At 36.6% G+C, this 19,787-nt stretch overlaps 1 protein-coding gene across 3 annotated transcripts in view; it reads left to right on the top strand.

Moving 5' to 3' along the window:
* The window catches only part of LOC127957259 (CAP-Gly domain-containing linker protein 2), a 40,758-nt gene that overhangs the window by 1,843 nt on the left and 19,128 nt on the right, over window positions 1-19,787 (top strand). For all 3 annotated transcript variants that reach the window (XM_052555714.1, XM_052555713.1, XM_052555715.1), the window contains exons 3-4: window positions 9,943-10,463; window positions 19,519-19,643. In XM_052555714.1, the coding sequence (XP_052411674.1) occupies window positions 9,943-10,463; window positions 19,519-19,643 (646 nt within the window). The remainder of the gene's footprint in view (window positions 1-9,942; window positions 10,464-19,518; window positions 19,644-19,787) is intronic.

A 19,787-nucleotide genomic window follows, 5' to 3' on the forward strand; every position in this document is an offset into this window, starting at 1 on the left:
TCTTTCTTTCTGTTCTTCAAAGAATCATGAAATGCAAAACACATTTCTACATATTGAGCAGCGCAAATGTTTTCAACATTGATTATAATAAGAAATGATTGCTGAAGGATCACATGACACTGTATATTTAATCAAATAACTGCAGCCTTGGTGAGCTTAAGAGACTTCTTTTCTAAAACAAAAAGAAACAAATCACACTGACCTTAACGTATGAATGGCAGAGTAGCACAATTTGATCACTTTTCAACTCTGTTTTTTACAAAACGGTAGACCATTTGTTAATATCAGTGTGTGCAGATTGCTTTATTCCTTGACAGTTTGATCTGAGTTGTGGTTAATTGTGATTAATGTGGTTAATTATCTTTGAGATCGGATGACAAGTGCTGACACTGGGGACACAGACACTGGTTACATAAATCACAGTGAGATATTCCCTGCCTCGGTGACGTGGCCACAGCCAGACCAGACCATGTTATTTACATTAGTTTGTGTGTCGTGGTACAAATAGACTGCGGAATGCTTTGTTAGTAAAACACACACATGCAGGAAGTGCAGTGAAAATCTGAAACTCTTGTTCTTTTCACATAATGAAGTCGTCAAACGTGATTTTCCTTAAGGGTTGTTTAAAAAGCCATTTTACTCCAAACTCACAAGTCTTTTTATATCAACGCTTTGTTTTTCTACAGTCTCTACCAATAGTATGTGTTTTATGTTTGGCAAAGACAACTCATGGTATTTATAACTGCGTGGGTAAAATATGGTAGCCTGCTCTTTTTAACATTTCACACCATAGTATTAATGCGTCGTGTCCTGTGGTCTAATGATAACCGTCTGTGATACGAGAGAAATGCACTAGCTTTGATTACAGTCCTATGGCTGTTCTGAGAGGTTGAAGAAGAAGAGTGTGTGCTTGTGGCAAAATGGGACTTCAGGAATGCAAGTATTTCAGCTTGTACTTTTTAACAAAGTTTTATATAAACATTTTAACATGAAGAAAATATTTCAGTGTTGTGCATGAACACAAGCGTGGTTTATATGTCACCAAAAAAAAAAAAAAAACCAACCAACCAAATAAGCTAATAAATAAATAAAGACCATAAAAATCAAAAGAGTATATATTTCATTTGTGCTGAACGGTGACAGACTTTTTTTTTTTTTTTTGTAAATTTTGCTGCTTCAGTATTTGTCGATTATAAGCGTATGATAAGCATATCATAAGTTTTAAAGGCTTTTAGAAGAGGTTAGTTTTTGTGCGTTATTCAGGTTCGGTCGAGCTGCAGCTTATGTTCACGGATGACTTCATCATAAAAAACAATCAGTGTTCTAAAGAAGATTTGGACGAAACCGCTTCATATGGATTTGTTTTCCGATCTCTTTATGAAGTTTTTGAAGCGTCAAAGGTGTAATTACAAAGGCAGTCAATTAAAGGAAATCTGACTGCATTCTGTCATCAAAAATATCTTAATTTGTGTTCTGAAGATGAACAAAGGTCTTATGGGTGTGGAATGACATGAGGGTGAGTAATTAATGAGAGAATTTTAATTTTGGGGTGAACTAACCCTTTCATCTACATAGCAATTTTTGTTTTTCAGTCCCCAAATTTAAGACCTTTTGTAATTAAGACTTTTTGTACCACTTAAGAGTTTTCATGGCCTTAAATTTAAACAATTAACCCAAGGACCCATGGAAACAAGAATAGGAACCCCCAAGATCCCACAGTTAAGGGCAAACATTTCTGTTCAGTGTTTCTATGCTACGACCAGACATTTTTCTAACATTTTTGTCATGCATTTGACAAAAATGATTTTGTTTACTATGCATTTTACCTTTGAAATTTGAGGCAAGTGCAACTCTGGCGTCCCCGTTGTTGTTTGTGAACAGTGGTGTAATGGCCAATTAAATAAAAATACAGATTTCCAAACATATTGGTATTCCCCTGAGCTTGGTAAAAAGAAAATCTTTTTACCATCTTGACCAGAAAAAAAAAATGTTTTCATGGTCTGTTTTTAAATCTTTTTTTTTTTTTTGCCAATGTTAGTAAATGTCTACGTTAGAGTGCATGTCCTACTGTGCTGTAATTAATAGGTGAGTGGTTGAAAACTACCGACCTCCTCTGTTTGGAGACAGTATTAACTGAAAGCAATCTTTACATGACTTACTTTCCAAAAGTTTTAAAACTGATCATCCGAGTCTAATATAATCCAGTGGGCAATACTAAAAGACACTGCAGGCCGTAAATTGCCCATCCCGGCTCTACACAATAACCTAGAAACAATGTGAAAAAACACCACAGCAGCTTAACAAGCAGACTTTGCAAAACACAAAATTTATGTCACTGCTAAACGTTTGGCCATGATTGTATATAGGCTGTTTATTTTTTTTATTTTTTTTTGTAGACTACACCTAAAAAATGGCATATAATGTGACCGTTCATATATTTAGCAACAGTGATAGTTCACCCAAAAATGAAAATTCTGTCATTAATTACTCACCTTCATGTCATTCCAATCCCGTAAGACCTTCGTTTACTTTTTATTTTTATTTATTTTTAACAAAATCTGAGCGCTCAATGACCCTCCATAGACAGCAAGGGAACTATCACAATCAATGCACAGAAATATAGCAAGGACATCGGTAAAATAGTCCATGTGACATCAGTGGTTCTACTGTAGTTTTACAAAGCTATGAGAATACCTTTTTGCGCACAAAGAAGTCAATAATAACATAATTTATTCTGCAATTCTGGAGAATTCCATTTTGGACCAAGAACGTAATCAACATAATGAGCAGTGTTTACGTTCAGCATACACATGGTTTCAAAGTTAATAACTAACCATTAATTTTGCAATCTACTAATGTATAAACTGGTTAACACTATAAGCATCCTGTGGTCAAGTAAAATGCATGTCAGCCGCCCACAGACTCATGCTCTGTACACTCCCAAAACCAGTTTCCCCCAAAGATTTCTTACATATGCAGCCCAGGCACAGGAAATGAGTAGCACATTGTTTTAGACACAAGACTCTCTGAACCAGCTTTTTGTGCTTTTCTAGTGTTTTTAGACCAGATAATTGTTTTGTATGAATTCTTTATGAATGCTCTGGTCGTAGCGTTTTTTGCTTTAAAATAGTGCCGCATGGTTCTTTACCATATTTCCTAAGTGTAGTTTCTCAGTTTCTCTCTGCCTCAAAATGACTCCCATTAAATCCGGTTGCCATTTACACACTGACTGATGGATAATATAGACTGAGATGACCAGATTTTCAATCTGATTGGCTGCCCACAATGGAAATCAGTGTCACAGATTGTCATCAGTTCCCCAGAAAACCCTAAAGGAAAAAAAAGTATCCCCACCACCAAGTGGTTTGGAGAATGAATGAAAAGATGGATGGATAAATTGTTTTCAAGATATGTTTCAGAGTGATAACACCTCAATTTGGACAAAACGCTCTGATTCAGACTTATATTTCCCTACATACTATCATCCAGAGTATGCTTTTATGTTTAAGCTAGATGGAATTTTCAAGATTCTACTACCAGAAATGTTTGATAAGTGAAGAAAGCTGCATGAAGTAAGCGTTCCCTTCATATTTTTAGATATGTTAGAAAAGCACTGAGTTGCCTAACATCAGCTGCGTCTGTCACTTTCTTTGACAGGACCACTGACAGGTCTCAAAATATTTCTGATACTGTGGTGACGCTAACACTAAATGTTTTCTTCTTATGTTAAAAACTTGATTTAAAGGGGACATAACACCCAATCTCATGTTAATCTTCAGTACCTATAAAATAGTATTGCATCCTTCATATTTACATTTACATTTACATTTATTCATTTAGCAGACGCTTTTATCCAAAGCGACTTACAGATGAAGACAGTGGAAGCAATCAAAAACAACAAAAAGAGCAATGATATATAAGTGCTATAACAAGTCTCAGTTAGGTTAACACAGTACACGTAGCATGGGATTTTAAATAATAGAATAAATAAAGAAAACAGATAGAATAAAAAATAAAAGAATAGAGCAAGCTAGTTAGAGGTCTTTACACACACCCACATACATATACAATTGCATAATAAATGAAAAAGAAAATAGAATACAAAAAGATTAGAAAGGTAGTTAGATTTTTTTAAGAATAGAATTAGAATAGTGAGTGTTAAAGTTAGATGCTCAAATAAAGATGGAAGAGTTGTGTTTTAAGCCGATTCTTGAAGATGGCTAAGGACTCAGCTGCTCGGATTGAGTAGGGGAGGTCATTCCACCAGGAGGGAACATTTAATTTAAAAGTCCATAAAAGTGACTTTGTGCTTTTTTGGGATGGCACAATCAAGCGACGTTCACTTGCAGAACACAAGCTTCTAGAGGGCACATAAGTCTGAAGTAACACATTTAGGTAAATGGGTGCAGAGCCAGTGGTAGTTTTGTAGGCAAACATCAATGCCTTGAATTTTATGCGAGCAGCTATTGGAAGCCAGTGCAAATATTGCAAATATTTTATTTCCAAAGAACAAGATCATATTTATAAAAGAAAGAAACAGTTTTACGATTCTCTCTGAAAACAGCCGAACTCCTGGAGACATGCTGTGGGCGGAGCTAAAGAGTCACAAACACTTGTGCGACGATTGCCAACAAAATACAGAAATCTGATGCAGTTTCACTTACCACCTCCAGTTCCGAATCATGGATTGCTGATTCGTTTATCACTGGGAATGCTCCATCTTTCAGTATCAAGCAATGTGCAAATCCAGCTTTGAACCGGGCCTAGTTTATAAAACATTGGTCATCAAAATAACGGGGACTAACAAACACACTTGAAAAACGCCATTGCTGCCCCGGAAAAACAAACTGCATCCAATTTTGGCCATGTTTAGCAGGAGAATCTTATTCTTTAGCAGTGTTAATAACTCGGAATGCATGAAATAGCATTAGACCCCCCCCCCCCCCTTTTAACAGATGAGAGCTAGAAGCAATGTGCCAAAATTCCATCTTTTGTAGACAAATTTCCATGTACTGGTTCTTCCTCACATGTAATAGAGTCTGGAGGTAAAGAAGAAAAGTTTGTTTAAAGAGGTCAGGCAACTGAACTATGAATTCGGCGCAACAAGAAGAAAAATCTTGACAAAATCACTGATTGAGTTCCTCCTTCAGTTTGCTCAACCTCCTTGGACTCCGTGTTCATGTTGACAAATCTCTGCACATCAACATGGTCATTAAATATTGTGTAAAATGACTGATTAAGGATTGGTCATTTTGCATTTCAGTCAGTTATTAGGTGAATCAATCTACAAATTGCATTCAAATAACAGTTAATTACATTTATACCTGCATATAAAACTGGAATAAAAAAACAAAACAAAACCATTAACTCTTTATTTAACAGTGTTCTTGTTACACATTTTTATTGCTATAGTATGTACATGTAACAAGTTATGCATAATTACAAGCAACTAACCCCAAACTAAAGCCTAACCATATAGTAAGTACATGTTGTTAATTAATATTGCCTCATATTTTGTATAATTGTCTAATAAACTGTAACAAGGCCATCTTAAAATAAAGTAACCAAAAACTACTATTGGAAAAGTTACATTCATATTATGAATCCAAGTTTTTAATATCAGGAGATACTCTTCCATTTCCAGTGGGGAGAAGAGGGAGTGTGTCCGGTGGAGGAGTGAGTTCACAGAGAGCTTCTGAGATAGAAATGTGTGTGTGTGTGTGTGTGTGCAGGGGGCGGTTAAAGGCTGAGCTGGGGTCATTGTGTTAGCTTGTGCTGCTGAATGGTGGGATTGAGATGGTGGGAGGAGGAGTGCAGGCACAATAGTGAAGTGAGGACTCTGTTCTTCTCTTCTTCCTGCATCACTCCTTTTTCTTTTTTTCCCTTACTGATCTAGTGTTACCGTAGCAACCCAGCCACTTGGGCAAGAAATGCACCAGAGCCTCCGCTCGAGCTCCGCAATGGGCCGGGACTTCCTGAATGGGCCTAGTTTTCTCTACCGTAGTGTAGTGCTCGTGTATTCCCGGCATATGCACATGCACACACACTCCTGCTTATGTTTCACTGCGTTGAGAAAAATCTATATGTTACTTGTGATGATCCTCATTTTCTGCTTTGGAGGAAAGTGACTGCTAAATAAATAAATGTGAATTAGAAAAAAAAAAAGAATCGATTCTTTGATTCCAAGGCATTGGGAATCGAATCGATTCCATCAAGGGGAATCGACTCCTCATTCAGAGTCTTTTTCAGTTCAACTAAGCTTATCTATGGGAGTCTCTCAAATGCAAGGCTACATCCTACAAAGGCTGCACACATTTAAATTCATGAAAATAAACAAAAACAAAACAGAAAATATTCTTTTTTTTTTCCCATAGAAAAAGCTTCATATTATAGGAAGGATACATTCTGCGATTTATCCTGGAGTCACCATGGTGAGATTAGGTTCCTTCAATCTAAAAAAACAAGAATTGGAAAAGAATTGAAAACAACAGTGAGGTTGTTTTGGGATCCCATCAATTCAAGGACCAGGAATGGGAATTGGAATCGATTCCAAAAATTGTGGAATCGAACAGCCCTAGTAATTTCCAAAAGTAGTTGAGTAAAATGGACAGTTCTGTCATAATTTACTCATACTTCTTTGGTACACACAAAAATATATTTGAAAGTCCAGGCTGCTGTGTTTCATGCAATAAACAATGAATGGGAATGTGTTTTGGAGCTTCCAACACTGCCCCAAAACCATTAATGTATTATTAAAATAGTACATTCCACTTAGTAAATTGTATTTAAGTTATAATTAATTTACAATCTGCTGCTATGTACTATATTGTACTTTGCACAACAGAGCTGTTCATCAGTGGTCCAAAATAAACATACAACTTCATACAGAATGTACCAGGAATGGATTTTACTTTATATTTCTGACCCTCCATTGGAACATACTAATAGTTTTAAGCTTCAAATATTCCATAAAGGCATGGTTAAAGTAATCCATATCATTACTTTAAATGATGAACATAAATAATTTAGACTTTATTTATTTTTTTACATATAAATACTGATTGAAGCATATATGTAGTGCCCATCAAATATGGTAAATGGAAGCTTAAACATGTTTGCTTGACCTACGAGATGCAAAGAAGTTCTTGACTGTTTAGCAAGCTGCATTTGGCCTTATTAGTTTTTGTATTCTACTCTGTTTTCTGCCAAAAAAGAAGATTTGTTTATATATTTCCATTACTGCTGACGTTTACACGTCTGCTTCTGTGTGGTAGACTACTGACCTCAATAATAGTTGAATAACATCCAAAATTCTCAACGTAGACAGTCTGTCAGCTCTTAAGAGGCACACCGGCCCTGTGTTGCTTTTCACCATTTATAAACAACAGTGAACGTCAGGATGTTTTTTGATTGAAAAGGAGCCTAGAAATTCTTCATATCAAAGATCTTTAATCTCCATTTTTATCAGTCCAAGAACATGTCGAAAGAAACAAAACATGTGAGAAACAAAAGCAGTCATCATCCCCTCCCCCAGCAACTATAACCCCCCACACACATATGCTGAGATGTGACAGACAGACTGAATACATGTTAAATGAGCCGTGGCTCACACATCATCACTGTAGTATCCTTCAAGCGCTATTTGGTAAGAGGCAAATGTGCAAAGCACCCAGGTTCATCAACTGTTTCACTGTAAATCCCACTGACCCAGATTCGTTTAGAAATTAGAGTTCTGCTCCACCTTTCATGGAGGCTGGAGAGACATCCAGACATGAGCCAAATTATGAAAGTTTTCTGATGCCATGCATTAAATGAGCTGTGTAACAACTTTTGACATTGACAACTGTGAAATACAGAGAACATTACACTTTATTAAAATGGATGTCTTTCGATTCACCTCATCGATTTATTAATAACCAGTTTCAAGTCGAATTTCCTTCTGATAATTCACATTACAATACTTTTTGAAATTTGAATCACCTAATGTTGACATTAATGTTTAATATTTTCACCAAACTTTGTATGATAAAGATTAAAAAAATTTTTAAAGAAAAATTATGTTATGATCAGGTGTCAACATCGAGGAAGTAATACACTGTTGTACCATGGTACACTACTGTTCAAAATTTCGGTAGCACTTTATTTTACAGTCCTGTTCCTCATGTACATACTATGTACTTATTATAGTAATTACAATAACTATGTCATAACTAGGTACTAACCCTGAACCTACCCCTAAACCTAACCCTACCCCATGTAGTTACCTTGTGTTACCAAATCTTTTTTAGATAAATACATTGTAAGTACACTATAAGTACATGTTAGTACACGTACTGTAAAATAAAGTGCAACCAAAATTTCTTTAACTAAACTTTTTAAATATTTATTTCATGTTTAATCAGCAAGGATGCATTAGTGACAATTTACAGTGTTAGAATTGATAAAATTTACAGTGATAAAATGTGCTGTTAAAATTGATTAAAAGTGACAATTTACAGAGTTACAAAAGATTTTATGTTTCAAATTAATGCTGTTCTTTTGAACTTTGTTCATAACATCAGAACATACTTAAAAAAGTAACAATTTCCTAAAAGAATAAATAAATAAAAGAATAGAAGAAACAAACCTTGAGGGTTTCTGAAGGATCATGTGACAATGAAAACTGAAGTAATGGTTGCTGAAAACTTAGCTTTGCCATCAAAACAATAAATTGCATATTAAACATTAAATTAGAAAACAGTTCTTTTAAAATGCAATAATATTTGACATTATTGTTATTTTACTGTATTTTAATCAAATAAATGCATTCTTCTTTAAGATACTTCTTCAAAAACATTGAAAATCTTGCGATCCCAAACAGATGAAACTGACACACTATCAGTTACTACAGGAAATCATTTCCACTCAAGATTTAAGAACAAGGTTCAAGATTTTTTTTATTTGTCACATATTCAGTTATATATATGATACATAACCAGTAGTGAAATGTAAGTTAGGTCTGCTCCATAGATTGTGCAAATTTAGACAAGTATAAGACAAAGAAAGTACAAAACATGGATATAAGATAAAAAGACTATACAAAATAATATAAAGAGCCTCAGAGTACAGGGCATTACACAATAATCTCAGAAAGGAGAATTTATAATTAATATTTAAAGAAACAGGAATGTACTGTACAAGTGAGGAATATGCTGAGGTATGTTCGGAGAAAAAATTGAAGTAAAGTACAACAGTGCAGGTTGTTACATAGCAGCAATGAAACCAGAAAGTGCTTCGTGCAGAGACAATGTCAAGTAACGTGTATGGCGAGTGTGTTAATGAAGTCCTTTAGATGTTAAGAGGCTGAGTTTAGGAGTCTGATGGCCTGAGGAAAGTAGTTTCTCCTAAGTCTCTCAGTTTTGGCCATCAGACTATGAAAGGTCTTTCCAGATGAAAGCAGGGTGAACAGAAAGTTACTTGGGTGATTGGATCTCATTCAAAACAAATGCACCATTTTAGTATTAATATCCAATAAACTGGAGAGACAGAAATAATACACACAGGGATACAAGAAAAGGGACATAATGCAACTATATAAAACACTGTTTATGTGGAGCAAACTCTGCCCTCAGTAATTACATCAGTATTGCATAATTAGAAGTTCATCCACCTACACCAGTAGTTCCACCACTAAAAGATGGTTTAGACTTTATGTCTCAAATAACAAATTTTTGCATGGCAGAATGAATATTAATACTTCAAAATGTTCGAGCTACAGAGAACCCACCAGAATGCCTTGCCCCATAGACCTCCATTGTAAGTCTGTTATTGTACACACAGTTCTGTGAGAGAACACACATTGCAACTGACAATGTGCCACAAGTTATGTCAACTGAGCTTTGTCGTGTTGAACCTGAACTATTTCCTTTCATAATCTACTATCAAATCTTTTTTTATTCACAGGCTGCTGCCCTTACAAGCAGACGACTCCCACCCCCAGCAGCAACGCCTCAGACAAGTCCAGCTCCAAAGCCTCCGAGGTGGGTGATGAGGTGGCCGGGGACTTTGTGGTTGGTGAACGTGTCTGGGTGAACGGAGTCAAACCAGGAGTCATCGCCTATCTTGGAGAGACCCAGTTTTCCCCAGGACAGTGGGCTGGAGTGGTGCTGAATGACCTGGTTGGAAAAAATGATGGCTCTGTCAATGGAGTGCGTTACTTTGAGTGCCAGCCTTTGCAGGGCATCTTCACCAGGCCTTCCAAGCTCACGCGACAACCCATCGGAGACGGGAGCGATGAGCAGCAGCAGAACGCACAGCTGCAGGGTGGTGCGGGAGCATCTGGTCAGCGTGTGGTCATGCCACTCAGAGAAGGCATGCTCAACAGCTCCGTCAAAACCGGCAATGAGTCTGGATCCAACATGTCTGACAGCGGATCTGTGAAGAAAGGGGGAGAGAAGGACCTTAAGGTCGGAGATCGAGTGCTGGTGAGTGTTGGAAGTTTTTCTCAGGGAGAATAATAGTATAAATATGATATATATATCAAGACGGGACACTCATATTACTATAAATTGGAGAAACTGCAAAAAGTCCCACCTTCTAAATAAAAGAACCAGTCGCCAATTGGGAAAGTCATGACATCAGTGCAGCTGCTGGTACAAGTTCCATTTCCCGTGGATACAGTCTGTATCCTGAGACGCACACCAAAGTCCCTTTCAAGAAAATTCTGTTCCCTCTGCAACACCTCTGGGCAGCTGTTTTGGGCATCCAAAACAAAGTTCATTACTTGAATGGGCAACAAAATCTGCCATGTACTGTTCCATACTGTAAAGGGTTAGTTCAGCCATAAATGAAATTTCTGTCATTAATTACACACCCTCATGTTGTTCCAAACTCGTAAGACCCTTGTTCATCTTCTGAACACAAATTAAGGTATTTTTGATCAAATCTTAGAGCTCTCCGACTCTCCGTAGACTGCAGTGCAACTGCAATGTTTCCAGATTCAGAAACGTAGCAAGGACATCAGTAAAATACAAACTCGATTCCAAAAAAGTTGGGACACTGTACAAATTGTGAATAAAAACAGAATGCAATGATGTGGAAGTTTCAGATTTCAGTATTTTATTAAGAATACAGCATAGATGACATATCAAATGTTTAAACTGAGAAAATGTATAATTTTCAGGGAAAAATAAGTTGATTATAAATTTCATGGCATCGACACATCTCAAAAAAGTTGGGAGGCCATGTTTACCATTGTGTGGCATCCCCTCTTCTATTTAAAACAGTCTGCAAACTTCTGGGAACTGAGGAGGCAAGTTGCTCAAGTTTAGGAATAGGAATGTTGTCCCATTTTTGTCTAATACAGGCTTTTAGTTGCTCAACTGTCTTAGGTTTTCTTTGTCGCATCCTGATTACGTTTTATGGTAATGGCGAAAGAATGGTAACTTGGGAAGAATAAATTGTTATTATAGTTTTCTTTGCGCACAAAAAGTATTCTCATAGCTTGGTAAAATTACAGTTGAACCCTTGATGTCACATGGACTATTTTACCGTTATCCTTACTACGTTTCTGGACCTGGAAACAGTGCAGTTGCATTGCTGTCTATAAAGAGAGACCGAGAGCTCTCAGATTTGTTTTTTAAAATATCTTCATTTGTGTTGCGAAGATGAACAGGTCTTACGGTCTTACTGGTTTGGAACGACATGAGAGTGAGTAATTAATGACAGAAGTTTATTTTTTGGGTGAACTAACCCTAAATATTTTTATTTCATAATAATGTGTGCACCATCTTGGTATATCTGAAGTTTTTGGATTTGTTTGGAACTGCACATGTGCATTGGCTGGACCAATGTAATATGAAAAGTAATATTAATACTTTTAAAACTGTATACCAAAATTAAGCAACCAAGAGCAAACACCATGCTGAAACAGATTGCTGCAATCATTGTGGTTGCATATAATTACATTTTTTCTGCCTTGGAAACTGACTCTAGCTCAAACATTAACAGAATTTCATGACCACTTTAAATGTAAGCTTGGCAAGCAGTTTTGACATTTCAAAATTTGCCCATTGTAGTAGATGGAAGAGGTGTTGCAAATATGGCTGCCAAATATATTGACATTGTACTTTGTTATAACAAAGAATAGCAGTTTAAGTGCTCTGTCTATATGTCTGTAGTTAAAGGCAGGGTAGGTAAAAAATTTTATAAACAACTTTCTTCCAAATTTGTTTAAACTTTCTATATATATCAATGCATAATTAAAATGTAAGTACTCTGATAAAAAGAGTATAAAAATCGAGTGACTCTAAACCGTTTAATCTGTATTAAACACAGCTCATTATTTCCATTCGGGACGAAACATAGGATTGGCTTAGGCGACTGTCACTCTCTTGCAACCATGGCAACCACCCTTTTGCCACACATGACCTGCCCACTTGCGCGCGCACGTTTGATTTGAGGAATTCAAGAGGCACGGATCCTAGGAATACCAAAACAATGGCAGAGAAACAGCAAGCAAAATTCACAGTACCGCCCTATGCAGTTAGTGAACGTAAACCAAAGACAGTAACAGTACAAGAAAAGGCAATGAACAAAAAGTCTTTGCATAAACAAAGAAATAAAACGCAAGTTAATATCAGCGTGGCTTTCCAGCGAGCCCAGAAGGGAGGGGGTGGAGTGAATGGAAATAATGAGCTGTCTTTAAAACAGTCGTGAGAGGTCTACAGACACTCGATTTTTATACTTTCTTTTTCAGAGTACTTACATTTTAATTATGTATTGAAATATAAATAAAGTTTAAACAAATTTGGAAAAAAGTTTTTTATAAATTTTTTACCCTGCCTTTAATCGCTGATGAAATTGTCATAATAATTCTGATCCTCAGACTGGAGCACTGTATAGGATGTTATGGTTTTGGAAATACTCCATTTTGTTAGTATCTGATGATGTGGAGCTAGTTTCAGCCAAACCTTTTGTAGACAGAGCTACTCTACCCATTTGCATGCTGTTTTATAGTTGTGCTATCATCCATTTCAGATTAGCCTGTCCTTAAATGTCATGTACATTTTTTTTTCTTCTGTGGTTGACTAATGTGTGGCTTTCCCTGTGTTAGATTCCTCATGTTAGGTAATAGATGCTGCCCAATAGCTGTCTGCTTCACTATATGTTCACTATACAGTTGATTGGCTGTGGGTCAAAATGCTTTCCATTTAGTATGGCACAGCCCTAAAGCTTTTTAGGCAGTCAATATTCTTAATCAGATGGGATTACTGCTCCATAAACCATTCAGCCATTGATCTCAGCTATCTACTTGACTGTATGCTTCAATCCTGACTGACACCTGATTGTAGGGCTTGCACGATTAATCGAATGTGATTAATGGCGATTGTCATGTGCATTTAGTCAGTAAAGCTGGTTCTGTGATTAGCAGTAAATCTCCATAGGTGTCTTCTGTCTAATCGTGATTTATTGCCTTAATTTTGAGGAAACCCACTTAGACCCAGACTGTACTTTTTTAATGAGATTTTTGCTAATACAACATTTTATTTCAGTGTTTATTGTATGAAAATGTTTTATCTCTAGTTTTTCTCTTTTTTTTTTTTTTAACACAAATTAAGACTGTCCCTCTGGTGCTAATTAACTGCTTTTTTGTTGAGCTGAGGGACAAGTAAAAGTTATCGACTAGAGTCGATAGAGCCTCAGTTGAATTTAATCTAGTATATTCCTGTCTGTGAACTCAAATGTAAAATCCTGTCAGATGACCCTGTAGAACTGTGCACAAAATGCACATGCACAAAATGTTGTATGACATAGATTTTGTATATAATTTGAACTGTGTTAGAAAGATGTCAGTTCCCTGTTGTTTCCCCCTGCAACTGGTATCTTATTACCATGACTGTGCTGTGGTGCATGAAGGACCTCTCAAAGTCAGTGCTTTTCCATTGTTTGCTCTCCCAAGACTTCCAAATGCACATGTTGTATATCAGCAATATATGACTCAACAGACCCGTGACAATTCCTTGTAGCGCTTTCACCTTATAGCACTTTGCACAAAAAACACACCAAATGATGGAATCGGTTTCCTCTTCAAGTGATCAAAATCATTTTAAAGCTTGAGACTCATGTACATCACAAAACAGAAGAAATTATTTGTGGCTACATCTGTCTAATCACAACTTTAATTATAAATGCAGAAAGTCATTAGTTATATCTAGTTATAATTAGTTATATAGCCCTGATGGAGGTGACAGGAAATGGATAGATCACTATATGTCAGAAGAAAAACTCAAATCTACTAATTTGTTATGAAGTTGCAATTTCACCTTCATCCCTTCTAATGGTAGTTAGCTATTGAACCTTTTGAAGAAAAGATTTGGAAGATGTCCTTTTTGGAAAAAAAATTGGGTGAATTTGTATTTGTATTTTTGACAGTCAAACTCTGTTTGTTGTAGCGTTATGTAGAGAGGTTCTTCAATCTGGTCTTATTGCAGACTTCTGGAGGAGCATCAGTCATCTCAGACAGTCCGTCAAAAGGAACCGGAAGGTGGATCAGGTCTCTGCCAAGTTGAGGCTTATGCTGACCGATTGTGGATCTGATATTATGAGCAGTGACTGTCTGAGTCAGCTTTCTCCACTCTTCTCCACTCAGCTCTGTGCTGTGCTCATGTATTCTGCTGAATTTAGAGTTCTTCTCATACTGTTAGACTATAGCAGCTCAAAACTGTATTGTTCTTAAGTGACTTGGAAGATTTTGCCACACATATGTTTGACGTTTGTTTTTACCCTCTGTTGCTGCTGTTTTGGTCTGGGACTCCAACCATTCCAACATGAAAAAAACAGTAGTGAGATGAAATTGATAAAGTAAATATTGCACATCTGGAACGTTCCCTCAGGAACTCATCCACACTGGACCGTACTGTGGCTCATCTGCCACGTCAGTTATACAGACTCGCTCACTGGCGGGAGGAAGTGATGCGTCTGTCTGAATAGATTCTCTTCCGGACGCTCTCATTTTTAATGTCAAAGCACAGATGTCTCTGGAGCAGAATGTCTCACAGTGCTCAGAACACCACGTGATGAAGCTGTGAAAACATAAACGGCTCTACTTCAGTTCCAAACTTTTGTTGAGGCCATATGATCTGTGTATATTAGAAGAATGACGAGGTCCCACAAACTGACAGCAGGAAAAAAAATGGAATTTTACCTTTGTCATGAATCAGTGCTGATTTGTAGGATTCTCGTGTAAGTAGGGATTCAAACTAAGGAATTGTAAGGAATTGTATTATTCTGGTTATGATTCCAATTTTATTTTCAATTTTCAGTGGCATGAATACTTTTTAGAGAGACTCAAAACAAAAATGAATTATTGCATTGAAATGTTAAATGGTTTAGAATAAAGCCTTTCCTTGTTAAAATGATTTCTATTTAGCAAACTTTTACCAAGAGTACTTGTTTAGATATAGTACACTTTAAAGAATATACTTGAGTGTGAACTGAATGCATGTTATTTACAATTAAATAATAAACAAAATGTTTTATGGTTTTAATTTGATGAATCCAATTAGCCAAACTTTAGAGTTATTTTACCCACTGAAGTAGGACATACTGTACATCTTCATGTCTCATTTTTTAATAACTTCTATTGTCTTTGACATATGTTCCCAACTGCTCTGACAAGCATTTATGGTAAACTTAAACTTTAATGTCATCTTTACTGAAACGTGTGTGTTATGTAGGCCTATTGAAATGTATTTGCAATTGCACATTTGAAATGATAAAGTTGCAATTTAGCACATTTAAAATGTCTTAACTACAAATGTAATATCAAATAGCACACCACAGTTTTGATAAATATATTATAATCAGAGACTTTGCTTTTGTATGTTAGAAGTGTACTTATTTTTACAGCACAACAAAATATTCTTAAAGCAATTATTTACAATGTACTTTAAAACATTGAAATTGACATTTTAAATCAACTCTTGTTCTAAAAACTAGTAAAGAACATGTACTCACTTAAAGCACATTTAATTGCTCTTTTATTATTGTCAGTATTATTATTTGCAAGTACAGTTTTAAAATACTTTAAATATTTGATGTACACTACAAGTGCACATTCAGTATAATTAGGTACACATTTTCACAAAGGGTTTACAGAGCTAGGCTTTTAATTATTGGTACACAATGTTGTCCAGCTGGTTCACACTGCAACTTATGGCCAAGAACCTCCCACTTAGACAGGATGAGACTGTATAACCAACATGTAAAGCAACCAACCACAGCTTATTATTTGTGTGCATTTAGGAGCAGATAAATCTGATTTCAGTCATACTATAATAACAGAATGGTAATGTTGGAGGGAAAAGCTCAAATAATGGCATATTAGTCTCTACAATTAGTTGTACAAACGGTGTCTTAGAACATGGCTAAAATGTATGTAGAACATTTGTTTCTAGGTGAACTGATTAAAAGTTGACCTCCAGTAGTGCATAGAGACCAGACAATCAAATTGGAACTGCATATTTTCATTCAACATTTGCAACTCTTGTCTGCAATATGCATCAGTCAGTCAGTGAACAGACTGTGGGAGGTACATGGGGCATGCTGTCTGAGTTTGAGTAGAGTCAGATTAAAACATAAATGTGGACACAACTGTAGGCCATGCATGTAAGCATGTGTTTATACATTTATGGTCCACTGTTTACATATCTCCGTCGTCACACTCTCTAGTAATGCCTAAACCTTAGACCCTCGCCAAAAGATCTGTTTGTGTCTTTTGCTGGGAGATATTATTGTAGTTGTGTGTTCTTTTGTTCCAAAGCAATTCAAATCAGACAGGCTTTTTATCCCTAACCGAGAGGGTATGTCTTTAATTAATTCTTTGTTTTATCTGTTGCTTTATCTTTAGTTATTGCAGTCCCTGGATAATTGCTCTCGGTGTGGAATTGAGCCAAAGGATGGATGGTTTCCTGCTTTTTTGTGTTCTGTGTTGCTGTGTCATATGACTAAGCATTAATAGAGAGACCCTTCTGGTGTAAGGCTGGTTGATAAGGAGCAGTAAAAAGATGTCTTTGTAGAAATATGCCTCAAGGTTTCACACTAGGACCATTTGCATTCTTCTATTTTAGGTCTTTATGTAAAGTTAAATGCTTCAAAATTCATTCATAAAGAATAATTGACAAACAGCAAAAATAAATGCATTCAAAGGATTATAATGTTTAGTCTTTCTGCTGTCAATCTAAATTTAAGAGCATCTATTATTTAAAGGAACACTCCGACTTTTTGGTACTTTAGCTTATTCACAGTATCCCCTAGAGTTAGATAAGTCCATACATACCTTTTTCATTTCTGTGCGTTCTGTAAGTGTTATTTGACGCACCCACCGCTAGCCTAGCTTAGCACAAAGACTGGATGTAAATGGATACTGTTAGCATAGTAATCCCAATAAGTGACAAAATAATGGAAACATTTTCCTATTTACATGTGATCTGTTTAGTCACAGCGTGTACAAATAACAAGGCTATATGAGACAGAGCCCATTTTTAATCGTATAAATACTGGGAACTATATTCTCACTAGGTGGAGTAATAGAGTCAGCAATTACTAGATAGTACATTTATAGTGTACAATCATGGGTGTTTGCTGTATTGTAAAGAGCTGCGACAATAAACAGGGGAGACCAGGTAATACTATGATGTTTCATAGAATTCCAACCAAAAATGCTGACCTGATGAATCGATGGCTACTTGCTCTGGAAATAGATCCAAACACACCTGTAAACACCATCACGAAGTATTTTCGTTTGCTCTGAACATTTTACTGTGGACGACTATTTTGAAAAAAATGCAAGTTGCAACACGGACCATAAAACGTGTGCTAAAGGATACAGCCATCCCATCGATAATAAAGACAGGACAAATTGGATCACCTGTTGCTGCGGTAAGTGTTCCGTTATGTTTTGAGATGACTAACATTAGCCATACTGTAACAGTGCCATGCTAATGTAATATAACCTAAGTAGTGACACTATTACATGAATAGGGGCTCCGTGTATCCCCTTTATTGTTATTATTGTGTTGTCATGAACACACTGCTCATGATCATTATAACAAAATCACTTACTTGGTGGACAGCTGACCATTAGGTTCACTCGGCATGGGGCATTTCTTCCAGTTGATCTTGTCACAATGGGAAAAAAAACGACAACTGCCGGGTGTATAAGGGGAGAGAAATCTTCCGTGGTAGTGACGCAAATATTTTGATTGTCATCAAGCCTTGACATTGATGGCAATACCGGTCCCATTCATTACAACAAAGGCACTCGGTTTCTGTCGGCATAGGTTGGCATGTTCCACATTTACAGCACCAGTCTGTGTTCGTTCTGATTCTCCCTTCGACATCTTGTCTTACAGCTTCCAAAGTTTGTAACTCCTCGTCTGTGTATTCTGGCTCAAAACTATATGGTTCTGGATCTTGGTTTGATACACAGTAAAATTCCTCTGAGTCTGACAATTCCTCAAAGTCAGCCATGATCACGAGTCACGTCTAGCTAGTTAGTCACTTGTTTTGTTTACGGAACCATCAACAGGGCGTCTCTGTCTCTTATAGCCTTGTTATTTGTACACGCTGTGACTATACAGATCGCAACATGTAAATAGGAAAATGTTTGCATTATTTTGTCACTTATTGGGATTACTATGCTAACAGTATCCATTTACATCGACTCTTTGTGCTAAGCTAGGCTAGCGGTGGGTGCGTCAAATAACACTTACAGAACGCACAGAAATGAAAAAGGTATGTATGGACTTATCTAACTCTGGGGGATACTGTGAATAAGCTAAAGTTCCAAAAAGTTGGAGTGTTCCTTTAACAGGTTTTCTGTTTCTGAACAGATCAGAAAAAAAACATCTAATGGGTATATGTCACAAAAAATGCCTGTAAATGTCCCAGTCATAGATAATAATGACTGAAATAATTTTAAGGAGAAATGTACTCTCTTAATTTTTTTTTTTTTTCACAGTACTATGAAAGCAAGCTTTTGAAGCACACACAATGTGTGATATACAGTTCTTTGTTTCTAAAGGACAAGATATGCTTATATGTTTGGGCCATCACTAATGAGTAGCCTGTGACCTCCTTTTCTTCCCCAGTGCTTGGTTGATAAATCTAGGCCAGTTCAACCAGCACAACAGTCATCCCCAGTTACATTTCAGAAGCAGCTGGCAGACTTTACTACACTACAATGCACCGCTGACATTCGGTGGGACCAACTATCTCTATTTACCTAAAATTTAGACTTTTTAGACAGTAGTGGTAGACAAATATTAGACCATTTTAAGAGCATCAAGATGAGTTGAAGCCAACTCATATTACCTACATCCTATTGGTTTCATGTTATATAATTTGTAAAGACTGATTAATACAGATTTTTTTTTTTTTTTCAGTTGATTGTTTCAGTTTTGTTATACAGTTATTACAGTAAACCATGTGTCCATGTTACCGCTATGTACCACTGAACATCCTCTGCCCTCTCCTCAGGTTGGCGGCACTAAAACAGGAGTAGTGCGTTATGTGGGAGAAACTGACTTTGCCAAGGGCGAGTGGTGTGGAGTTGAGCTGGACGAGCCGTTAGGGAAAAACGATGGAGCTGTAGCTGGAACCAGGTACATCATTAGTCTTCTGCTAACATGTCCTGTCTTTAGGAGCACCATCAGTGGCCTTCAACATTAGGGGTCTCAATGTTTAAAGACTGTTTAGCATGTTAATATATATCAGCTGTAGTGTGACCTACAATATTTCCACTGCAG

The sequence above is a fragment of the Carassius gibelio genome, chromosome B5 (assembly GCF_023724105.1).
Source record: "Carassius gibelio isolate Cgi1373 ecotype wild population from Czech Republic chromosome B5, carGib1.2-hapl.c, whole genome shotgun sequence".
Lineage (NCBI taxonomy): Eukaryota > Metazoa > Chordata > Actinopteri > Cypriniformes > Cyprinidae > Carassius > Carassius gibelio.